At 32.3% G+C, this 22,210-nt stretch overlaps 1 protein-coding gene across 4 annotated transcripts in view; it reads left to right on the top strand.

The window, feature by feature from the left end:
• Positions 1–21,120, top strand: part of LOC129750105 (gamma-aminobutyric acid type B receptor subunit 1) — a 349,408-nt gene extending 328,288 nt beyond the window's left edge. For all 4 annotated transcript variants that reach the window (XM_055745326.1, XM_055745327.1, XM_055745328.1 and 1 more), the window contains exons 14-17: positions 3,179–3,435; positions 3,552–3,689; positions 3,753–3,912; positions 17,357–21,120. In XM_055745326.1, the coding sequence (XP_055601301.1) occupies positions 3,179–3,435; positions 3,552–3,689; positions 3,753–3,912; positions 17,357–17,379 (578 nt within the window). In that variant the 3' untranslated portion in view covers positions 17,380–21,120. The remainder of the gene's footprint in view (positions 1–3,178; positions 3,436–3,551; positions 3,690–3,752; positions 3,913–17,356) is intronic.
• Positions 21,121–22,210: the final 1,090 nt, after the last annotated feature.

Consider the following 22,210-nt stretch of genomic DNA (forward strand, 5'->3'; position numbering starts at 1 on the left):
TAGATTTCATTGGCTTTGGTGAATTTTTAAATTGAAATATTTGATTCTTGTATTGAGAAAAAAAAACTCTTCCTTTTAGGTATTCAAATGTGATGAAGTTTGATAAAAAAGAATCAAAAATAAACTTCATACCTTTTTTTAAATCACAGAAAAACTGATATCATTTTCAAAAATTAGGTACAGATTTTTTTTAGCCGGACTAATCACTAATCGTTTTATTATGTTGATAGTGATGTATTTCTACATTTCATTTCAGTTGATATTGTCTTTAAATTCATAAGGTTGGGAATATGTACACAATTTAGAAAACCTGTAGTAATAAATTAAAATTTAAGATGTATGGCACAGCTTCAATGCCAAAATTATCTCAAAATTCTGTAAAATGAGAGATTTTTGGGATTTGAAAACAGCTATCAGACAAACAGAAGTACCTATTTAATATGTCTACCACAAGTCGGTTGTCAACCAAAACTTGCAGCTTCACTTCTTTCTTGGGTGGAAACACATGGGGGAAAGTGTTCATAAATGCGCATAACAGATAAATCAGCATGTTTAATCAATCCATTTTGAGGGCGATACACTTTTGACACAAGGCATGACATTTTTTTCATGAATAAACAAAGTAAGAAATAAAAAAAAACAAAAATGTTTAAACCATTAAAAACCATTTTGTTGAAATTTATTGGACTTCATGAATCGTGCGTACAGAATCTCTTAACAAAAATTTAAACGATTTTTCTTCCTAAATCAGTTGAAAATCAGAAAATCGAAAAACTTCATACTTCATCTTCATTTAATGTATGATTGTTTTAGCTTGTTTCATAAAAATAAATGTAATATTTGAATTGAACACCGCTGATGTGACTCAAAAAAAAATAAATACCGGCAACTGGGGCAACATGTAACAATTTTCAACTTCAATGGCTTCTAAAAAACTTATGTTCACAGTTAATCGTATCCTTTATGCATCAAAAGTTTTAAGGATGCTGGGGCTTCAAATTGGCGTAGTTAAAAAAATAATTGGTTTCCTCAGTTATTTTTAATTTTCTAAAAACATGCGATTTTCACACTCCTTAGAAAATGGGGTAACTTGCAACAAACTTTGTTTTTAATGAAAAATCTTATGAACACGTACGAAAATTCATAGTTTTTAATATATTTGCGATGCCTTAAAGACCATTACGCATGACAACACTAATTGCAGTAGTTTTTGGGTCTGTAATTACAAATTTTCACATTTTTTTCTGAAAATAAGGATGCTGCATACATTTAGGGGTTCAATAATACTACGAAAAATTCTACAAGCTGAAATCATAAAAAAAAACGTTTGGATGAATGAAATTTAAATGTTTAAAAACGCGTAATGCAAAACATTCATATTCCAGCACATGGAAACGAGATTTACAAGGTGTTTCTTTGATTTGCATTTTGTTGCATTTAACCCGAGACACCTAACTAAATTTTAAAAATATTCATTTAAAAAAAATTGGTGATTGTTCGAAAAATATTTTTACACGAACAATGTTGGTATAACATGAGGAAACCTGTAAAAAGTTTGTAGGTAATTTTATCAAGCCGATCCGTCATACTGGGTAAAGTTTTTTTCGGCATCAAAAAATGTTAAAATTTGTACATTTATTGCTCGATTTTTCAAATTTTACATAAAAATAAAAAACTTAAGACAACTAGGTTAAGATGCGAGAAATTATGTCATCATCATTTTGTAATCATTAAAAGATAACTTTATTACAATACATTAAATTAAAAATTGATTCAATGTAGTGTTATATAAATGTTGCATCGAACCCCGCTGTTGCACGATGCCCCGTTTGACGCTATATAGTAAAATATGCTTTTTACCATGAATTTTCATAAGAAAAGCCTGGATTTCGGTCAGATTTGCCCGGATCAATATCCCGGTTTTTAAATTGAAAATTTGTGGGATTGTGCCAGCCTTTTGGTAAATATGCTAGGATTTGCCCGGCCTGAAAAAGCTCAGAAAAAAATCTGGAAAGCTTAGGTATGACGTACATGACAATTAGAAATTTACTCTCAATTATTATTAAAATAATTAAAAGTGTTAAGTCAGAGGCTGTATATCCATATTTGGATAATTCGAAGGAAGAGTAGTATTGAAGTTATGCTGACAAACCTCACAAAATGCGATAAAATATATGATTTCAAAAAGACATTTTAGGCGCGTATATATCCCTTGACGTTACTGTTTGATTTTTTTATTGTTTCAAAATCATTTCAAATAATTATCTAAATGATAAACTTAATTTTCCTTTGAACAAACAATAAGTTAGATTTGAACGCTACGAAGCATTTGAGTAGCTATATTGGTTTTGTGCTCTTTGATAACTGTTAGGGGTTTTTTTTGCATACTCAAAGGCGCTTATTGCGCTCACTGTAAATTACGATTCAAAGATGCCTTCATGCATACGGAATATTTAGGTAAAGTATTGAAAGTTATTGTTAGATGTATTTCTTTCGAATTTCTTATACAAAAAATGTTTTTTTCCTAAACTGAAACAAACAAGTTCATTTTTCTGATTAAATGGCTCTCATCAAAGAAGAGTACATTTCGTGAAATTTCACAAAAAGAAGAGTTCCCCCACCAATATTTTTTATTCTATATTTTTTATGTTTTGACGAGTTTTGACAAGTTTTACAACTTTTGATGAGTTAAGCTGCGGCCACCTGCAGCGAAGAGATTTAGAGCGCTTTGCAACGCATTTCAAGTTGTAGAGTATTCAGATTGTTGGTCCATTTACTATGGGAGATTTTCATGCTAGCAGGCGCTGCAAAGCTATTTGACATGCATCGCCAACTTGTTGTTCAGTTTTGGAACTAACAAAAGGGTGACAATAGCTGTTTTTTAAAATGGTTTTGAATACAAAACGTTTATGAAATTGAGATTTTTGTGTGAACTGCTTAATTTCCAACAGTAAGAGATATAGAATTGGATGATAAAATCTTCGATTTTCTCATAGCACTGCTTTTTGCATAAGCAAATAAAGATTTGCATGGTTTTCTTAGCAAAATTTAACTTTTAAATTTTCATAAATATGCAATTTCAAAAAAAGTTTGATATGCTTTTATCTTTGCATAGAACATTTCATATAATTTAACAACATAACTCAATCGAATAAACTGAAAATCGTTTTTTTAACAGGTGTTATCTATGGCTTCAAAGGACTGATTTTGGTGTTCGGGCTGTTCCTGGCGTATGAAACGCGGTCTGTCAAAGTAAAACAAATCAACGACTCGCGCTACGTGGGAATGAGCATCTACAACGTCGTAGTTCTCTGTCTGATCACAGCTCCGGTTGCCATGGTCATTGCTTCCCAGCAGGATGCTTCGTATGCCTTCGTGGCATTGGCAGTCATATTCTGCTGTTTCTTGAGCATGTTGCTGATATTCGTACCGAAGGTGGGGAAACATTCCGAAAAACAAAGATATTTTTTTACAAGTTATTGAGTCGCAATGACCCTTGAAAAAAAAAAGTTTTCCAATTGTATTTAAATTTATTGATGTTATAATTTCAGGTCATCGAAGTATTGAGGCATCCTGCAGATAAGGCAGAATCGAAATTCAACAACGATACCGGCATTTCGAAAGAAGACGAAGAACGATACCAGAAGTTAGTGACTGAGAATGACGATCTACAAAAGCTTATTGCTCAAGTAAGGACAAGAAAGAACTAGTTAAAACGAACCTAACCACAATCTCTTTTTTTTTTTCAACAGAAAGAGGATAAAATAAGAATACTCAAACAACGACTAGCAGACAAGGAGACGACGGCCAAGAGTGGGCAGGTTCAGTTTGGCGACAGTCTCACTACTAACAACAATGCTCAATTCAACAACAATCAACTGACAACGACTCCGGCAGCCGCTGTAACGCAAGGTAAGGACTCACTGGTAATCGCGATACAGGCAGACCCCACGACCACATCCGACTTCGATAGCGCTATCGGAGGTGGATTGTCGATAAATACGCGCTCATCGCGTGCCAGCCAGTCGGACATTGAATTTTCCGAGAGCTACTTATAGCCCTAGCTAAACGACTCGCGCTCTGACACTGCGACCGTTAAAAGTTGTTGGCTTTAAGTCTACATTAATAGGTTTAGATGAAATGACACGATGATAGGTTAGCTAAATTCAATATTTCACATATTGTGAACAAAAATTGTCGATACACGTATCTGAACGTTTGGGATAATCACATGAATTGATTTTTGAAAGACATTTTTTTATGAAAAAGAGTTCTTAGGAACAAAAAAAAAACAGAATTCAAGCTATGATGTTCGTAAACGCTTTTGTTCAAGTTTGTGCTTTGGTAATGAGAACAGAATGTTTTTAAGCAGTAAGATCATAGGTAATCGATAATAGAAATTAGGAGTTCATCAGTGCTATAAGAACAAACGCGTAAGAGTAGAAAAAATAAATAACATTTATATGCTTTGTTTAAAAAGCAGTTTGTATAAGTTGACGATTAGATGAGCAGTAAATAATCTTTAAAATTTACATAAACTGTTGTCACCAGTTTCAGTACGTTTGACTTTAAACATTGAAATTAATAGACTTTTTACTACTTTCACCTTATCTGTTAAGAACTCTTTTACTTTTAAGATTCTCTTGAAAACAGCTTAAAATTTGCATCAAAATATAACTTGAGTAAGTGATAAATTACATTTTTTTCAATGATTTGCCAGATCGACGCATTTTTCATTTATTAGATATACCACATGATATTTTTAAGTGAACCAAGAAATGATGTCTTTCTCCATAGGGTAACTCACCAATAAAAAAAAACAAGAGAATTGTTCATAACGAAAACTTTCCATGACGTGCAACTGCTCACTTGATGTGGTCTGTCCTTTTCTACAAAAATTTTCTCCACCTGAGGCATTTGGCTTTCTTCGAAAGTGCCGGACACAACAGTTCGAATTTATTTTGTTTCTTCTGCCTCCCTCTTCGGGTGTCACTGTGTGCTGTTATTTGTTTTCGGTCCAGCAAAGTTACATGGCGTACGGTAAACTATGCTTCGGGCCATGTGGGACATTCAAATTGCAAAAAGATTCTTCGGTTAACTTGACCATGACGGACACATGCTTTTGTTGCGACATTCCTCTGATGTTTCCTCCCAACAACACCATTATGTGGGATGAATAAAGGCAAAACTTTTGCTGTTCAATTTTCGCAACACTCTGCTCGCTCATACTAACCAGAGGTTATATGCTATGAAACCATTTAGACACACGGCTAGTCAGCTCCCGAATAGGAGACTTGATTGTAAATTCTGAGTTCAAATTACCTATAGGAATGCTATCATATTAATTAGAATTTTAAACTTTTGAGTGTATATTTATCTGTTGAACAACCACTTTTTGATGATTTAAAAATAATTTAATCACTTTTGTATGAGGCAGAAGTTTGTTCTGATTAGAATCATATTCGAATAAGCAAAGCCGTCTCGTACTCGTAATTTACTGTGCTGAAACTGGCTAAGAAACCAAATAATTCTGTGATGAATCCCAAACAAAATTTGAATGATATTTGTCATTTGCATAAATTAGGATAAATTTACTACCTAAGGAAGAAACGCGATTACATTAGCGAACTCGATGTTACCCATTGTTAATTGAGAAATCTTAGACTAGGAAAGTACGAATTTAGATATAGTAAGGCAACATACAATTGCTCAACGAATGATTTAGAGTTTAAACACGAAAACGCCTAGAATTTTTACAAACCCTATGGTAAGATATAAATCCACCACTATAGATATAATTACATAGACTATCATTATCAATTTCTGTTCTTTAATAGTTTTGTGGCATTTGTAGAAATAGTTTGCATAGTTAAAGGCGAATTTCAGCCCATTTTTCACAATCAAACCACCCAGAATGCTGGACCTTAGAATTACACTTTAATTTCCTCAATCCTTTTCCAATCCGTTTTTATAAATCGACTCCCCTGGGCTGAAGTTCATCTATATTTTTATTTAAGTAGTCGATCTAATCGAAAACATCTCTTTACTTACCTCACCTATAATAAAAAAAAAATACCGTATTTAATTTACCTTGATGCATGGCTTTGCAATAGTTTTATCTAGGAAATCTTAGTATTGATCCTTTTAATATTTATTAATCATTCCTTTCAAAGAAAGAGAGAGATATTCACTAAACTAAACCATTCTTTCGAATTTTATTATTTGCTCAGTGAAAAAAATAACCACCTGAAGCGTATTTTTTATTTGATGCCGTAGTATTGAAATCAATAAATATATCAATGCGTTCCTTGAATAATGTACAAAATAATTTAAAAAAAACTAGAACACTATAAGAGGAAAAACGGATACAATACAATAGCACAGAGGGTAAGCAATCTTAAACACCAAATTCCAATTAAGATCCCCAGACCAGCATGCGTAGTTTTATTCTGAAATAAGAAAAATCAATCCGAAGATTTCTAGCATTTTTATATTAAAAAAAAACTCAAATTAAATTCGATAAGATATTTGCAGCTCTGGTTCTACCGAATGATTTTTTGAATTCGAAATTCAGAACTCACATTCAGAGTTTTCAGACCTTAGCTTATTTTTTTTATTCATTTACATGGTGATCCGTCTCACGACATAACCTGATTCAGAGCTCCGGATCCTTAAGACCGTAGTTTGAGGATCCTGTATTCTGATTCTGAACTTTTAATTCAAACTCAGGGTAATGCAGGGTACCGAATTCAAAACTCATTGCTTGGGATTCTGAATTCAAACTTCAAATGTCAATGTTCAGTAAACAGATTTCAGAATTTTATACTTATGACTGATTCATTTGTTCAGAATTCTCAGTCAAAATGAGAAATGGGATTTCAAGTTAAGATTCAAGAATTTGGAATAAATATTTTAGAATCCAGGATTTATCAAACTAAATCATTTATTTTATGAATTGAGGTATAGTTACTATGCATATCTCCAATCTAGAACGGATTTCAACATTTCAGAACTTACATTTTAAAAACAAAAGTTGGTACCGGAAAACGGGTTAAGTTTGATCATGTTTTTCAATATTTTTCGATATTTTTTTTTTCTTTTAGGGGGAATGTGGCATGTTTCATATTTTCAAACCAGTACTGGACTCCGATGAACGTAGAATATGGTTGCAGAAATGTATAAGACTACTTTTAATTTGATTTAAAAAAAATTTCAATCGAATTTAATGAATTTCTAGATCATAAAGGATACAAAATACCCTCATAATATTTAAAAATGCTAGTTTATCAATTGCTAAGGCACTTCGGAACAAACTCAAATGATTTAAAATAATCATGAAACTCTACAAAATTGAACGCAACACTTTCAGTGGCTCAAAGATACAAAATTTGTAACTTTTGGTCCTATAAATTCTGAGATATATAATGCTGAATTTTGATGTTTCTTAGTTGAGATTTTTTCGCGGTCCAAAAAAAACAACATCGCAACCACAATTAAAATCGAAAGACGGACAATGATGCGGCATAAATTAAGGGGCTTAATTTTTTAACATTAGGTGAGAGTGGGGATACTTGATCCCCTTTTTTATTTTCACCATATCTTTTTGGAAAAAATTAGCAACTCGCCGTCTTTAACATTTTCTGACAGCTTGTAACTTCAAGTTTCTATGCTCCAAAATCTAGAACGATACTTGAACCCGTAGATGAACTAGAAGCATTTTCGTGGAAGTAAAAAATTTGCGATTTTTCTGAAGTTAGGGGAGACTTGAAGAAGACTTGATCTTTTATTCAAGAAGTCCTAATCCTTGTATTAAAATCAAACAAAATCCCAAGATAGAATGTTAATTGACTATTTTGATCGTGTTTGTCATCATTTCACAATTTATAGCTGACAGAAGAAGAAAATTCTATTACTTTTTCTCAACGCTAATAACATTGCATACTTAAAGGCGCTATTTTTTAGAATTAAGAGTAAATTAATTATTTTGGCCCTTTCTTCAGACTCAAATACTAGACATCAAATTTTTCATTTTTTGTCCTTGTATATCTCCGAAACATTTAGGCGAGACTTGTCAACAACAAGTTTTTGGCTGGAAACCTGCCTGGTGCTCGCTAAACAGTTCGATTTGCTGACCATTACGAAATATTTCAAACTTTCTCCTTGCTAGCGGTCCAAATATTTTGCGATCATTTCCCTTAAAAAAATTTGAATTGCGCTTGATAAAACTTCTCAGATTCCTTAACCTCATGGAAGCAATCCTCTTCACTTATACTCAAATTTTAGCTCGCGGTTAGATCCTCTGGGACTCCTTTAGCGATTTACCATATGAATTTTGGTCGAATAGTTGATTTCCAGCTGTTTTTGGGTCTCTCAGTGGGACTTTCCTGGATTTTTGTTGATCCTGCCTAACCGCTGCAAAAAATGACTTTTTTCTCCCATATGTTTTTTAGATGCCTTTTGGGTCACCAAGCGTCATTGTAAAATTTGAGATGATTTGATTGATTCCTGACTTAGCGCAACGCGTTTAAATCTTGTATGGAAATTTGTATGGAAGAAAAAATTTTTGCACATTAAATCATCCAGAAAACTCAAATAAGCTTGACATGAAGTTGGTCTTTGATTTTTGGTTTTGACCATTCTTAAGCTTAATTGTTTGCTAACATGACAAGCAGCTAAGAATTTCATGAAAAAAGTAATAACTATTTCAAAATAAAAAAAAAATCTGAATCCATTGAAAAGAATTTAAAAATGGCAGACTTTGCTTGCTAGAGCTGTCAATAATTGCATGGAATGTTTTTGCAAAGGTTATATAAATCAAGAAATTCTCTGGCATTGCAAAACAGTTTTTTGATTTTTTTTTTATTTTCATCCTACGGTTACACAGTTTCAAATAAACAGACAAAAACGCAAAAATTTAAAAAAATAATTTTGAAAAAAAATTATATGACATCGAATAACTTTTCTGGGATACAAGTTAGGTTTGTGCTTTGCACAAGGGAATTGAACTGCAAGAATCAAAAAAAAACTTTCATCCAAAGTTATATTTTTTGGAATTTTCAGTACATCTCTGGCGATTTTTGAATGAAAAATTTTGATTTGCCATACAAATTTCCATACAAAATTATAACTCGTTGCGCTAATTTTGGACTGAATGGATCGCTTCCAAAAATTTTATTGCTTTTTCTGACCGCAAATACAATCAAAAAAAGTTATGTGCGGTGTAAAAATTTTAGAATTTGAAATTTCCAAGCTTGCAGCGAACTACTAAGCAGCTTGTCATAAAATTTTTACACGTATTTATACAATACATTAATAGGCAGCTTCACTGAACATTTTATAAATTTTCATCCATGCATTCGAAAGTTATTAAAAAAACAAAGTATTGATTTTTTTTCGAATTCACTCCTTATGCAAAATTATAAATTCTGAATAAGAGTTTTGAGTGTGTTGAACTTGAAAACCATTTGGTTTGAAAGTTTTTTTTTTTTTTAATTTTTATTTATATTTTCGGTTCTGATTTCTGCTTCGAAATTCTTATTTTCGTTCACAGTTTGAATCCATCGTAATTCGAGATTTTTTATTAACGATGCAGTTCGCATGAGGCCTGTACTCGAAAAAGATGCATCATTTTCTTGTGAAAATTACATTTGATTTTTTTTTATTTCAAATAATGGGCACTTAGAAGATCTTCTTGACCACTTTCTGAGTCGAATGTTTTATATTGGGCTTAAATTAAACCCTCACCTTCCTCGCCTTCATGGATGATTTTACTCAAATGATTGAAAGGCATGAGTACTGCTCAAATAGTTCATTGATAGCTATATCAGGATCCACCTGTGGGACTTTTCTGGATTTTCCACAACCTTGCGCAAAATTTGCTGTCTATGTTTTTATTGTTTGGAAGCTATCTCAAAACTACTAAACAGATTATTACTAAATTTTGCACATGTTCACATTACATTACCGTCAACTGGGGTAACATGCAACACTTTTCAACTTCAATTGCTTCTGAAAAACTTGTGTCCACAGATAATCATACTGCTAAGCATCAAAAGTTTTAAGGTTAACTTGACAATACATAGACGTAGTTAGAAAAAAAAAGTTTCTTCAGTAATATTTAATTAACCAAGAACATATACATACGTTTTTACCTTTACCCAGAGAAAGAGGTAACTTGTTTGTAAATGAACAATATAATGAAAACGTAAGAAAATCTGTAATTTTTGGACAAATTTGAGATGCCATAAAAGTCAGAATACATGACAATACTTATTGCAGTAATTTCCGGTTTTTTTCGAATTATATTTCACATATTCTTTGTTCCCAAAGCTGATATAAAAAGAACATTGAGATGTTGCATACATTTAGGGGTTAAGATTGTTACAACAAAATCTACTGACTGAAATCTTAAAACAAATTTTTGGATAGATGGAAATTTAACGTTAACAAACGTGTGACGCAAAACAAACATATTACAGCGTGTGAAACCGAGATTTACAAGGCGTCATTAAATTGAATACGTAACTTTATTGCTCGAACCGTCCAAAATATTGAAATAAGTTCATGGTCCTATGGGTAAGGCATATTTCAATGATTATTGTGTGTAATATATGTTGCAACACACGAGATCCGATGCTATCGAAAATATAGGGGAGAGTGAGGATACTTGATCTCTGGGGATACTTGATTCCTTAGCTATATCTCGAAACTGGAATGTCCTACAAAGATCAAATGTTCTAGGAAAATGTGCCAAATGGGGTAAAACAACAGTGCTTAAAGCTCAAACAATTTTAACAAAATTATTGTTTGAGTAATTGAACTTTGAAATTGAAAAATTTTACAAATTGAAGATCTTTTCATCACTTTAAAATGTTCCCTACATCAAAAAATTATAACCAAAATATTTGTTTCAATATATCAATCTTTCGAGCGTAATATGAACTTCATAATATTTTCAAAGCAATGGAAAACTCTTAACTTTTTTCAGAAAAAGTTTTCTAAAATGTTGATTATGAGTTCAATTGATCCCTAGAGTTAAAAACGGTGTATTCTTCGTCTGAATTGATCGTAATCATTGCTGATTGCGAGATTACTGATATTTATCCAATAACTAATATTTATCCAACAATTGTCTGAAGAAAAGGGCTAAAATAATTCATTTTCTCTTGATTATAAGAAAAAGTGCCTTTAAGTATGCAATGACATAAGCGTTGAGACAAAGTTATAGAATATTTTTCTTCTGTCAGTTATAAATTGAGAAATTAGAACAAACTTGACCAAAAAAGTGAAATGACATTCTATCTTGGGGTTTTGTTTAATTTTTTTTTTCTAAGGACTAGACTAGGGCTTCCTGAATAAAGAATCAAGTCTCCATCAATAGAGGATCAAGTCTCCCTCAACTTCAAAAATATCGCAAATTTTTTTACTCCCACGAAAATGCTTCTAGTTCGTGTACGGGTTCAAGTATCGTTCTTTTGCCATTTTTTGCCAAACGAACAAAAACTACTGCCTTAAAACATAGGTCGCCTAGAAAGCAGCAATTGCAAAATGTGCTCAGAGCCGGATATGAATCTTCAACGCATCAAACAATGCACAAATGTAACGCCTGTATGTTGATAGCTTTTATTGCGGTGATTTATCCACATTTTCGCAAAATTGACACTTTTACTTGAGTTCCTAACAACATACCCAAAAATAAAACTTTTGAGCGAATCAACTCATGAGAAAATCCGAAAAACGAACTGAACGCTCCTGGGGTGCTCGATTTTCAACATTTATATTAGAAAAGTGGTCACTTTCACTTTTTCCCTAATTTGAATTGAAATTTTTAAATAATATTCTCATTGTGTCTGGAATTTCTCTTTTTATGTTGAATTGTTTTTAAATCAACGGGTTAGATTTTTCCAGGTTTGTCAAAAAAAATCAAAAATTTTCCTAAACCTTCCTTTTCCTAAATCTGTCAGTTATGATATGTTGCCTTAATTTCGATTACATTCCTAATATGAATTCAAAACAGTATGAATGGTTGAATATTTCATAATATAGATTCTGAGCTGTGATTCAAAACCATGAATAGTTATGAAAAACTTTTTCTTAATCTATTCATGTATGAAAATTTGATATTTGTTTGAATTCGATTCATCCTAGATCTCGTTGGTAGTAAAACACTGAAAAATGTTATTGAAAACAAATTAATAAAAAAACCGTTCCAATTAGGGGAGGAGCAGGCTATAGATATGCGCCTATTAAGCAGAACACTGATTTTATAAAATATGACGTCGAATATGTGTACAAAAACTATATACACGTGTGCAGGCATCTGTTTTCTATACATTGGAGTAATTTTTATGTTAAAATTTTCTTTTGTTTCCAAGAAAATGATTTTATTATAAATGTTGTCTAAAATGCCGAACCTCAAACCGTGCGGGCTAAATGCGCCTATTTATGTTTTGAACAAAATTTCTGTTTTTTTGGGCAATATTTCCGTTTTATTTCATTGAAACTGATAGAAAATAATAATTTTCGTACGACAAAGCTGAAGTTTTATAAAAATCTATGAATATTATAATTTTATGGAATAAAACAAAAGTTAGGGTTGCCATACTATGGAGGCAGTTCATCCATGAGAAAAACTTTATCAAACATGTTTTTAGATCTTCAATTCTCTTTTAAGATGTTATTCAGAGCTTAGATTTGAAGGTTCAATGATAAAAATCATTTATTTATTCTATTTAACCTGTTATTTTACGATAATGTTTAAATATGTTTAATTTCTAAAGTTCATTTGAGTAAGAAACCAAAACCATCCTAGTTTTTGTTTTAAGCTTCTTTACGTATAATTTTTAAAAGTCGAAATAATACATCAAAATGTATCAAAACCTTGTATGATTTTTTCATTTTTTTTGAGTTTGTAAATTCATAAAATTTTTTCTTGCCTTATGTTCTAAGCGTATCACCCTCAAAATGCATTGATCAGATAAGCCGTCTTGTCAGCCATTTCATCAAACAGCCGTAGGGTCATTTAACCCGATAGGCCCATTTCGGAAACCTTTCCCTTACCAATTGATGCGATTAAATTATCCGAATGAGTAGGGGAGAGTGGGGATACTTGATCCCCTTTTCTTATTTTCACCATATCTTTTTGGAAAAATTTAGCAACTCGCCGTCTTTGACATTTTCTGACAGCTTGTAACTTCAAGTTTCTATGCTCCAAAAATCAGAACGATACTTAAACCCGTTGAAGAAATAGAAGCATTTTCGTGGGAGTAAAAAAAATGCGATTTTTCTGAAGTCAGGGGATACTTGATCCCCTATTGAATGAGACTTGATCTTTTATTCAGGAAGCCGTAATCCTTGTATAAAAATCAAACAAAACCCCAAGATAGAATGTTAATTGACTATTTTGGTCATATTTGTTCTTATCTCACAATTTATAGCAGACATAAGAAGAAAATTCTGTAACTTTGTCTCAACGCTAATAACATTGCATACTTAAAGGCGCTATTTTTTATAATTAAGAGAAAATAAATTATTTTTGGTCTTTTCTTCTGACAATTGTTTGATAAATATTAGTTTTTGGATAAATATTAGTAATTTCGTGATCAGCAATCATAACGATCAATTCAGAAGAAGAATATGCCGTTTGGAAGGGGGATCAATTGTACCCAACTCTAGGGGATCAATTATACCCATAATCAACATTTTAGAAAACTTTTTCTGAAAATAGTTCAGAGTTTTCCATTGCTTTGAAAATATGGCATTATGAGGTTCATTTTACGCTCGAACGATTGATACATTGGAACAAATATTTTTTTCATAATTTTCCCATGTAAGGAACATTTTGAAGTGATGAAAAAAGATCTTCAAATTACATTTTGTGAAATTTTTCAAACAAAGTTCAATTACTCAAACAATTATTTTGTTAAAAAATTTTAAACTTGCATTGTTATTTTGCTCATTTTGGCACATTTTTCTAGAACATTTGATCTTTGTAAGACATTCCAGTTTCGAGATATAGCTAAGGAATCAAGTATCCCCAGGGATCAAGTATCCTCATTCTCCCCTAAATAATTTTTACAGATCTAGTATTGCCCTACAAACTTGCATTCATGCTTGTCCAACACCTCGAGAACAGAACAGAGCAGAGAACGAATTACACTTTACTCACTTCGGCTTCCGAGTGCACTGCTCTGCCGATCAACGTTCACAAATCTCCGACGGTTGCTCCGATTTTTGTGTTTAGCCGAGCCGAACACTTCCTTGCAAATTATTTGAAAAACATTGTGAAATCGGGTAAATAATCTAAAATTTTCCATTCCAAAAACCGAGCAATATCCGGTCAAATCTGAGAAAATTCTAGAAATACTAGTGTAGAAAAACGACTTAGCATTCGAAAGAAAGTTTTTTTTATGAAACCTTTCATAAATCCGATTTTCGATAAACAATTTTATACTGAATTCAATTTTCTTGTTTCATTTTACAAATAATGTGGAAAAAACTGGGCCAAATCCAAGTAGTTTTTTCACAATATCCGGGCATCAGGGCCGGACCAAACTTTTCTCGAAAATTTCATTGAAACACCGAGCTAGCACGGATGAATCTGTATACTTAAGTTTATGTACTTTTAATTTCGTACGTGGGCAGCATTAATTTACAAAAGCAGCGCTTCGCAAAGTAACATTTACTAAAATTATACAAAAAATTTTGTCTATTTAACAAACCGTGAAAGTTACACAGGGATCTGGGACAACTTTTAGAAATAAAACTGCAAAACCTTCACAAATCGTAAAATTCAGAATTTATTTTCCTTCATCGCTACGTTTTTGATATTTTTCGACCGAAGAAAGCTTTCGTAGCTTATCATTGGTGCTGGTGCAGAACATCATTCTAGAGGAACTAAATTAATATCGCTCAGGAATGAAAAGATAGGTGTTTTGGGTAAAGTTGCTAATTTGCATATTTTGATATAAAATTTGAAGTCGAGAGGTTTTTTTTTAATTTTACCATATCTCCTTGGGTTCAACTTGTAAAACTTTGACATGTTTTGCAAAATTGTGTATTTTATTAAGATAAATAACTTTGTAGAATAAACTTTAGCTCTAAATGCTAAACATGAAAGTTATCATTTTTATCTCGCTATTGGTGGACCGCTCGACTTTATATTTCATATCAAAATATGCGCATTGTTATACAGAGCAATGTTGTCGAAGACACCAGCAGTCTATCTTAACTACCTTTGGCGTTATTAATTTAGTTCCGCTAGATTTATGTTCTGCATTGTAAATTCTGACGCACTTCGAAACATCGATCCAGACGCAACCGATGAAGACTAACCGAGATTTCTGGGAAGCTTCTCTTTCGCCCGAGTGCGAACGAATTTATCTGCACCGAGAACTCGAGAACGCACTTCATCAGTTTGCTTGCTTCTCGTGTCCACACTTGGGTGGACGCTTGGTCGCTCTGGCGCTAACTGAGCATTTTTTAAAGTTTCTCCGTCTGGGAAAAGCACAGCGGAAAAAATACACGCTCTTACTCTGAACGTATACTAATCTGAGGAGCGATGCCAAGCATGCTTGCATTCATTAATATGAGTGAAGTGGCGGGTTCGTCGTCATTTAAATGAGATCGCTTTTTTCTATTAAAAATAAGAAGTTATGATTTTTCTCGACTAGAAAAACATCCAACCATGATCAATTTATCTCTTCATTTTTCACATTTCCTTGAATTCCGCTGATAAAAAAGATGTTTGATAGTTTCAGTAATTAACATACTTGAAAAACGCAATCCCAATAGAAAACCTTTTCCGGATTATTGCTTTGATTCCACCAACCAGCTACAACAAATCCGCAGAACCCCTTCAATAGGAACATGTGCACATGTTTAGAAACTTCTCACAAATGCCACAAAATTAAGCATTCCTAGTGAAATTTGTTTGATGCAGCATCAGATTTTCAGTAAGTTTTATTCACGACACACACACACAAAATCTCAAGCGGTGCAGTAACTGATATTATAATAGATAAAAATTGTACCTCGATCCTATAATGTACAATCAATCAATCATCTTTAAGATATAAATAATAAATGTAAATACGAGAATTGGATAATTTTTCTGTTCTACAAAACTTTCCGAAACCTCTGAAAAATTCGAACAAACGTGTTCAGGTGAGTGTTCAATCAAATGATGTATTTTCCTAGATAAACTACTGCAAGCATGATTGTGTATTAGGTTATGTTAATTTTTCGTCGTTTTCGTTCTGTTGAAATCGCTTTTTCTGTACATTTTTTTTGTACTTCCACTTAGAATTTTATTCCTTACATAAATAAGTTTAACATATTTCACTTTACATTAAGCAGTAGGTACTGAATTATGCATTTCAAACCAAGCAGAAAAGTTTAACTCGTAGTGTTCGAGACACATTCCCCTAAAAGTCAATGTTCGAGATTGCTTCATTCTTCGAGAATCTGAAACAAAATATTATAGACGCTATTTTTAAGTTTTTCAAAGACAGAATGGCAATATGTAGGTATTAGAAAATCATTACAGTTATACGTATTTGTTGAATCTTGAACTTGATGTTGTAAATTCAGGCACTAAATACTAGACTCCACGCATATGTACTCAAAGAAAACTTTTGTTCGACAGAAAATTGGACACACAACTTGAAATGTTAAAAATTAGGAATTGTTGGAGAGGGAGCCCTATTACAAAAAAAGAATGTTTTCAATAAAGATGTTTCAATGTTTTCAGTTTAACCTGCTGAGTGAACAATAAGTAGGTCGTTGATCTTCAAATCTTCCAAATGTCATGCTATTGCAACTAAAACCAAATCCAATATTAAACACTCAGATTTCCACAATATGCAGTTTATTTATGCTTCTGAAATAACTTTAAAAAAAAAATATTTTCTAGAAAAAAATCATTGTTTGTATTTATATAATCAGCATAGCATAAAGGATTCTTTTAGATTCAAAGTAAATAAGTTTCATTCCTAAAGTAAATGGAAAAAGAACGAACCCATTCCTAGCGTTTGTTCATTTGTTTTAGCTGCATCTTATGTATTAAAATATTCAACATGGAAAGAAGAATAAAATTCAATTTAGATGTTTTAACTTTAACTGTGATGCAATTGTTTTGTTTGGTTTCGAACTCAAACCAAAGACTTTCGTAAAAATATTATTCAATAACATAATTTAAGAATTAATTTGACCATACCAATCCAGATTCAATCTGCACACTTCCCTCTGTTTTTTTTTTGGTTTTATGTTTTTTTAAATGTTTACTTCATATATATATATGCATTTTTTATTGTAAACACTTAAATAATGGATATTTTATTTTCTTTCTTTTTTGCAGACCTACGCGATGAACGAATATGAAAATTAAGTCAATTCACAACGACGTGATAGTTATCAGTAAGACTATATCAATTTTTTGAGAAACCGCATCGCATCCTCATGTTGCTACCAATCACTTGCTGAAGCATTACCAAAAACAACGGCGCAATTCATCACCCAACCCAAAATTACTCCGAATGTTTATAAATAGGATAAATATTGAATACAAATGAGTCTCGGTGTAAATAGTTCACCAAAATTCACGAACGAGGATTCATCGAGTTGTTGTTGTACATCATTTTCGTCCTGTTTTTTCTACAAATGTTACAGTTTTGTATCGACGTTTTTAGCGTACATGAGTAGATGTTCGGGATTGTGTGAGAAGAGGAGCGTTTGTGACACGACGTTGAGATATAAAAATCTGAAGAAATCAATGATTGATTTGGCGGTACCTTTAGATGATCTTTTGTAAATAGAAAATTGAACTCAAAATGAGCGCACGTTTTCGAGGAAAATAGTATATTGTTTTACACTGATCAGTGAAAGAAGGTCGAAAAATCTACAATGAATTAATACAACAGGCTTGTGAACAATTTTTAGAACGAAGCTAGGAAATAGAAATCAAATAGTTAGAATTGAATTTAGGAAAAAAATATCAGCGGTAAGATAAACAAAAACGAGGAATTTATAAATTCATTGAAAAACCAATGAAAAACCGTTGTACATAGTGTAGTTAAAAATAAAGTTCAAAGCCGTAAAACGAAGTAAATATTTAAACAATCCAATACAATCAACAGATATTCAGTGAAGCCTCACATCATAGGCACGGGACATTTTTCATTGTAATAAAGCAATTTTTACTTGCTCAACTCATATCTTGCTCACTTCTCAACGGTAAAAAAAATCGGGTTTTTTTTGTTTATTTTGTATTTATTCATGTTAAGTGATTTGATTTAAAATCAATTATATTTTTTTAGAATTTAATACATTAAGCACGGAAAAGAAAATTATCCTTGTTTGTTATTGACCTATTGGTACGTATACTCACATTTTCGATATTTGGTTACAAAAATCCTGATCGCTTTCTTCATCAATTCAGGCAATTAGTAGATAGAATCCTTCCGGTTTTCTTGGTTTATGATGAATGTTGAGAATATGGACGTTCATGTCACAAGCTAGGCTAAAAGCATAAGTAAGCGAACACTTCTCAAACACGAATCAATTGAAACAATAATATTCGAAAATTATCTTTTAATAATTAAATTTTCATCAAAGTCTAATTTTAAGAGACAGATGCTGGAACACAAAATCTTAGTACACACACAGATTAAACCAAATCCTACAAATAATTGGCTTAGATCAATGAGGCGGGCGAAGTAGTGCATTTTACCTACATTTCTTTTTTTTTCATTAACGTAGAAAAGAATGTTAAACTGAATGTTATGCTCAAACTTTGACGTATTTGGTCAGAATTTAGATTTTTTTTTTTTAATTCAGAGCAGCAAATTGCATATTATCGTCATGCCATGAATGTTATTATATAATACCCAAGCAACCAAAAGTTCCATAAAACAGGTACCAAAAAGTTCATCGTTGATTTAAAGTTGGTTTTGCATCCCAAAATTAAAATTCTTATTGATACTTCTAAGTTCCAAACAAGTCTATATGACCTTCTATTCAGCTCCCAGCTGCCTTTAATTCAGCTTCTTAAAATCGAGAATTGGACCAAAAAAATCGTTCTCTCTAGTTCAACTTAACCCTTCTTCTTATTACCTTCTTTTGCAATTTGCCACTGATCATAAATACTGACTGGACACTCGATTTCGTTTGTTGGATAATTTACCAATTTTCGATCACTTTCATGAAATGCTATCCCAGTTGGAACGTGCTACCCAACTTTTAAGAAAAAAAAAAGACAATTTCGACGATACAATCGGGATAAACAGGTAAATTGTTGTCAAATTTTGCAAGGTTCACTTACCAACGAAAGGGGGGAAGATTAGACAGAAAATGATCGGATTTTTGTTCCGAGTGTCATGTCAGTGTATTTACTGTGTTCAGTAAATGGTGCCGCCATGATGCCAAGCGCCGGATCCAAATTTCGACAAATTTTGGTTTGCCGAAATTCGTTCAATTTGCTGATCAATTGCTTCTTTCCTACATTATACATATATCGCATCAGAATGGACTTTCAAGTAATCAAATTACTTATTGAAAAAAAATTGTCTGGCTTCGGGATCGAACCCCGAACTTCGTGGTGACAATCGACAATCGACACGCTACCACAAGGCCAGGGATTTCGTAGCATACCTGCAGGCGCACCGTCCCAATCAGACATCCAGTCAGCCAGGAAGAAAGCCTCAAAGCACGTTTTGTGGCTTAGTAAATCTCGTATTAAGTACTTTTGTGCCCTTTTTGTGACTTAAGTCCCTTACAACGTACATACAAATCACCTTTGCGAGCTTCCTGTCATTAATATAATTCACTCATGGGAATTGGGCTAAATAAGTCACCTACAATTTACATATAAATCACTTTTGCAACTTTCAAGTTTATCTATGAGTACATAAAGAAAACTCAAGGGAATTGGACAGTTGTTTATCTTTTTCAGACTATATGTAACTTTCAAAGCCTTCTGTGACTTTTGGTTGCTTGGGTTGAATCTGAATGATTTCTGAAAGAGTGGCGCCGTTTTTTCATAGAAAATATTTCTTCGGTTTCGAAGTTGGTGTTCGGAAAACTGTGCTTTTACCCTGGTAATAATTTATTCTAAACGAATGCTTAACGCTCCACTTTTAATTGCATCAAAAAATCCAACTAGCTAGAGGTCAAATTAAACGAGCAATATTTTCTCTTTTCCTTAATTTTAAAGATAAAATAATCAGAGCCGCTACATAAATCGAAATCTTATGGCGATATTTCAAATTCAAGAATCATTGTCTTTACTTTTGTTATAATTTGGCAGGTGCTTGATAGTGTGAGCCCATATCATTCACCGGAAATGTAAATTTAGTTTCTTTGAAATAAATTCATTATTCTTGCTTTATCTCTGTTACGTTTAGGTTCCACTGTCACAAATTGTTAGAATGTATGTAAATAAAGATTCTAAATGATAGATATAACAAATCGACTAAACAATGAGCCAAATGGTAACAGTGACAATGTTGTGCAATATTCGACTATTTTAAGTTGACAGCAGCTGCATGAAAAAAAATAGATGAACATGAAAATGTTTTTGTTAGCCCTTAGCCTTTTCAGAAAATGCTAGTTCACGGCATCTATCGGCAAGCGACTGTTAGTGTAACTAGATGATACAAAATTGAGAATAGAATTTTTAAATGAAAGATCAGAGTACGTCACTCTACCTTGATCCTTGTCATCAGGAAACATGTTCTGACGCCAAATGACAAACAATGCGAAATATATTAGATGTAATGGAAAGGCGTTCTATCAGTGTTGGAAAAGTATCCTCAATTCCCGGAGGATAAAAAAAACTGTCGGAACATTTAACGAACTGACGTGCCGGATATCCACAAAGCCAAGCCATTCTCTTTATGTAGAATACATTTTCCCAAACCAGCTGGAAAATAGCAAAAAGCTCGATAGGTATATACGTTGAACACAAACTATTCAATGAAAAACCGTTAATGGACTGTAGTTGAAGATTCGAGGTGATTGTTGAACTTAATGCAAGCATTCTTTAATATTTGTTGTTTGAAATCGGATCAATGAGTCAGATTTATTTTAATGACTAGAATAAAAAAAGACGAAATTTCAATAAAATATATTTGGTAAATGGTATAACTCCGAAATCCTTCAACAAGTTAAAAATACTGACAGCCTTCAGTGTGGGGTACTAAAACGCAGGTAAGTGAGCACAGCTTCGCAACGCTCTATAGTGATCATCAAGTAACAAGCCGCATGATTTGTTAACTCTCTACCTACGTTTGACGGGTGATTTCTTATTGATATAAATAAATGTTTTAGGAGTTAAAACAGACTACAACTTAAATTTTATTAGAGGCCCCGTCAAACGGGGCATCATATAAAAGGAGGGTTAGATGCAACATTTGTATACCACAACACTCATTCAATTTTTATTTCAATATACTGTAATAAAGTTATCATTTAATGATAAAAAATTGATGATGACATAGTTTTTAACCTCATGAAAAAGTTTTTTAAAGTTTTCGATTTTCATAAAAAAAAAATTGAAAAATCGAGCAATAGATGTACAAATTTTTAAATTTTTTGATGCCGTGAAAAACTTTACCTCGTATGACGGATTGGCTTAATGTAGGCTTGCCAGATACTTTCAGAAAAAAGCGGGACTTTTCACGAAAAAAATGGGGACACAGCGGAAAAAAGCGGGACATTTAAAAATTTAAAAAAAAAAAAAGGTTAATTTTGTAGCCAAACTTATTCGTTTACCATCAGCCAAAGTTGTTCATAGAAAAAACTAAGGTTTTTTTTTAACGCAGATTGATTTTGCTCTGTTTTTCTTACATGACTTTCATGATTAACACGTTTTTCAGAGAAAGATTTCAAGTCGTTTATGTACGTTCATGTGAACGGCGGATTTGATACCGCGTAAAAAACCGTTGTGTAATTTTTATAAAAATTAGTTTTTTTTTTTGGTAATTTGTTCAAAAGTATGAAAACATCAAGAAAACTTCCATCTTTATATACTTTGGACAATTGAATCAAAAAAGGTGGTGTGTAAAATTTGGAAATTTAACTAAGATTCCGTCGAAAAAGTTTATCTCTGTAATTCTATAATTTATAATTATCTGGGCCATGAGAAAAAAAAGTGATCAATTGTGTTTATGACAGCTCCGTGAAAATTATCTCGATAGATTTGTTTGACTATGGA

The sequence above is a fragment of the Uranotaenia lowii genome, chromosome 2 (assembly GCF_029784155.1).
Source record: "Uranotaenia lowii strain MFRU-FL chromosome 2, ASM2978415v1, whole genome shotgun sequence".
NCBI lineage: Eukaryota > Metazoa > Arthropoda > Insecta > Diptera > Culicidae > Uranotaenia > Uranotaenia lowii.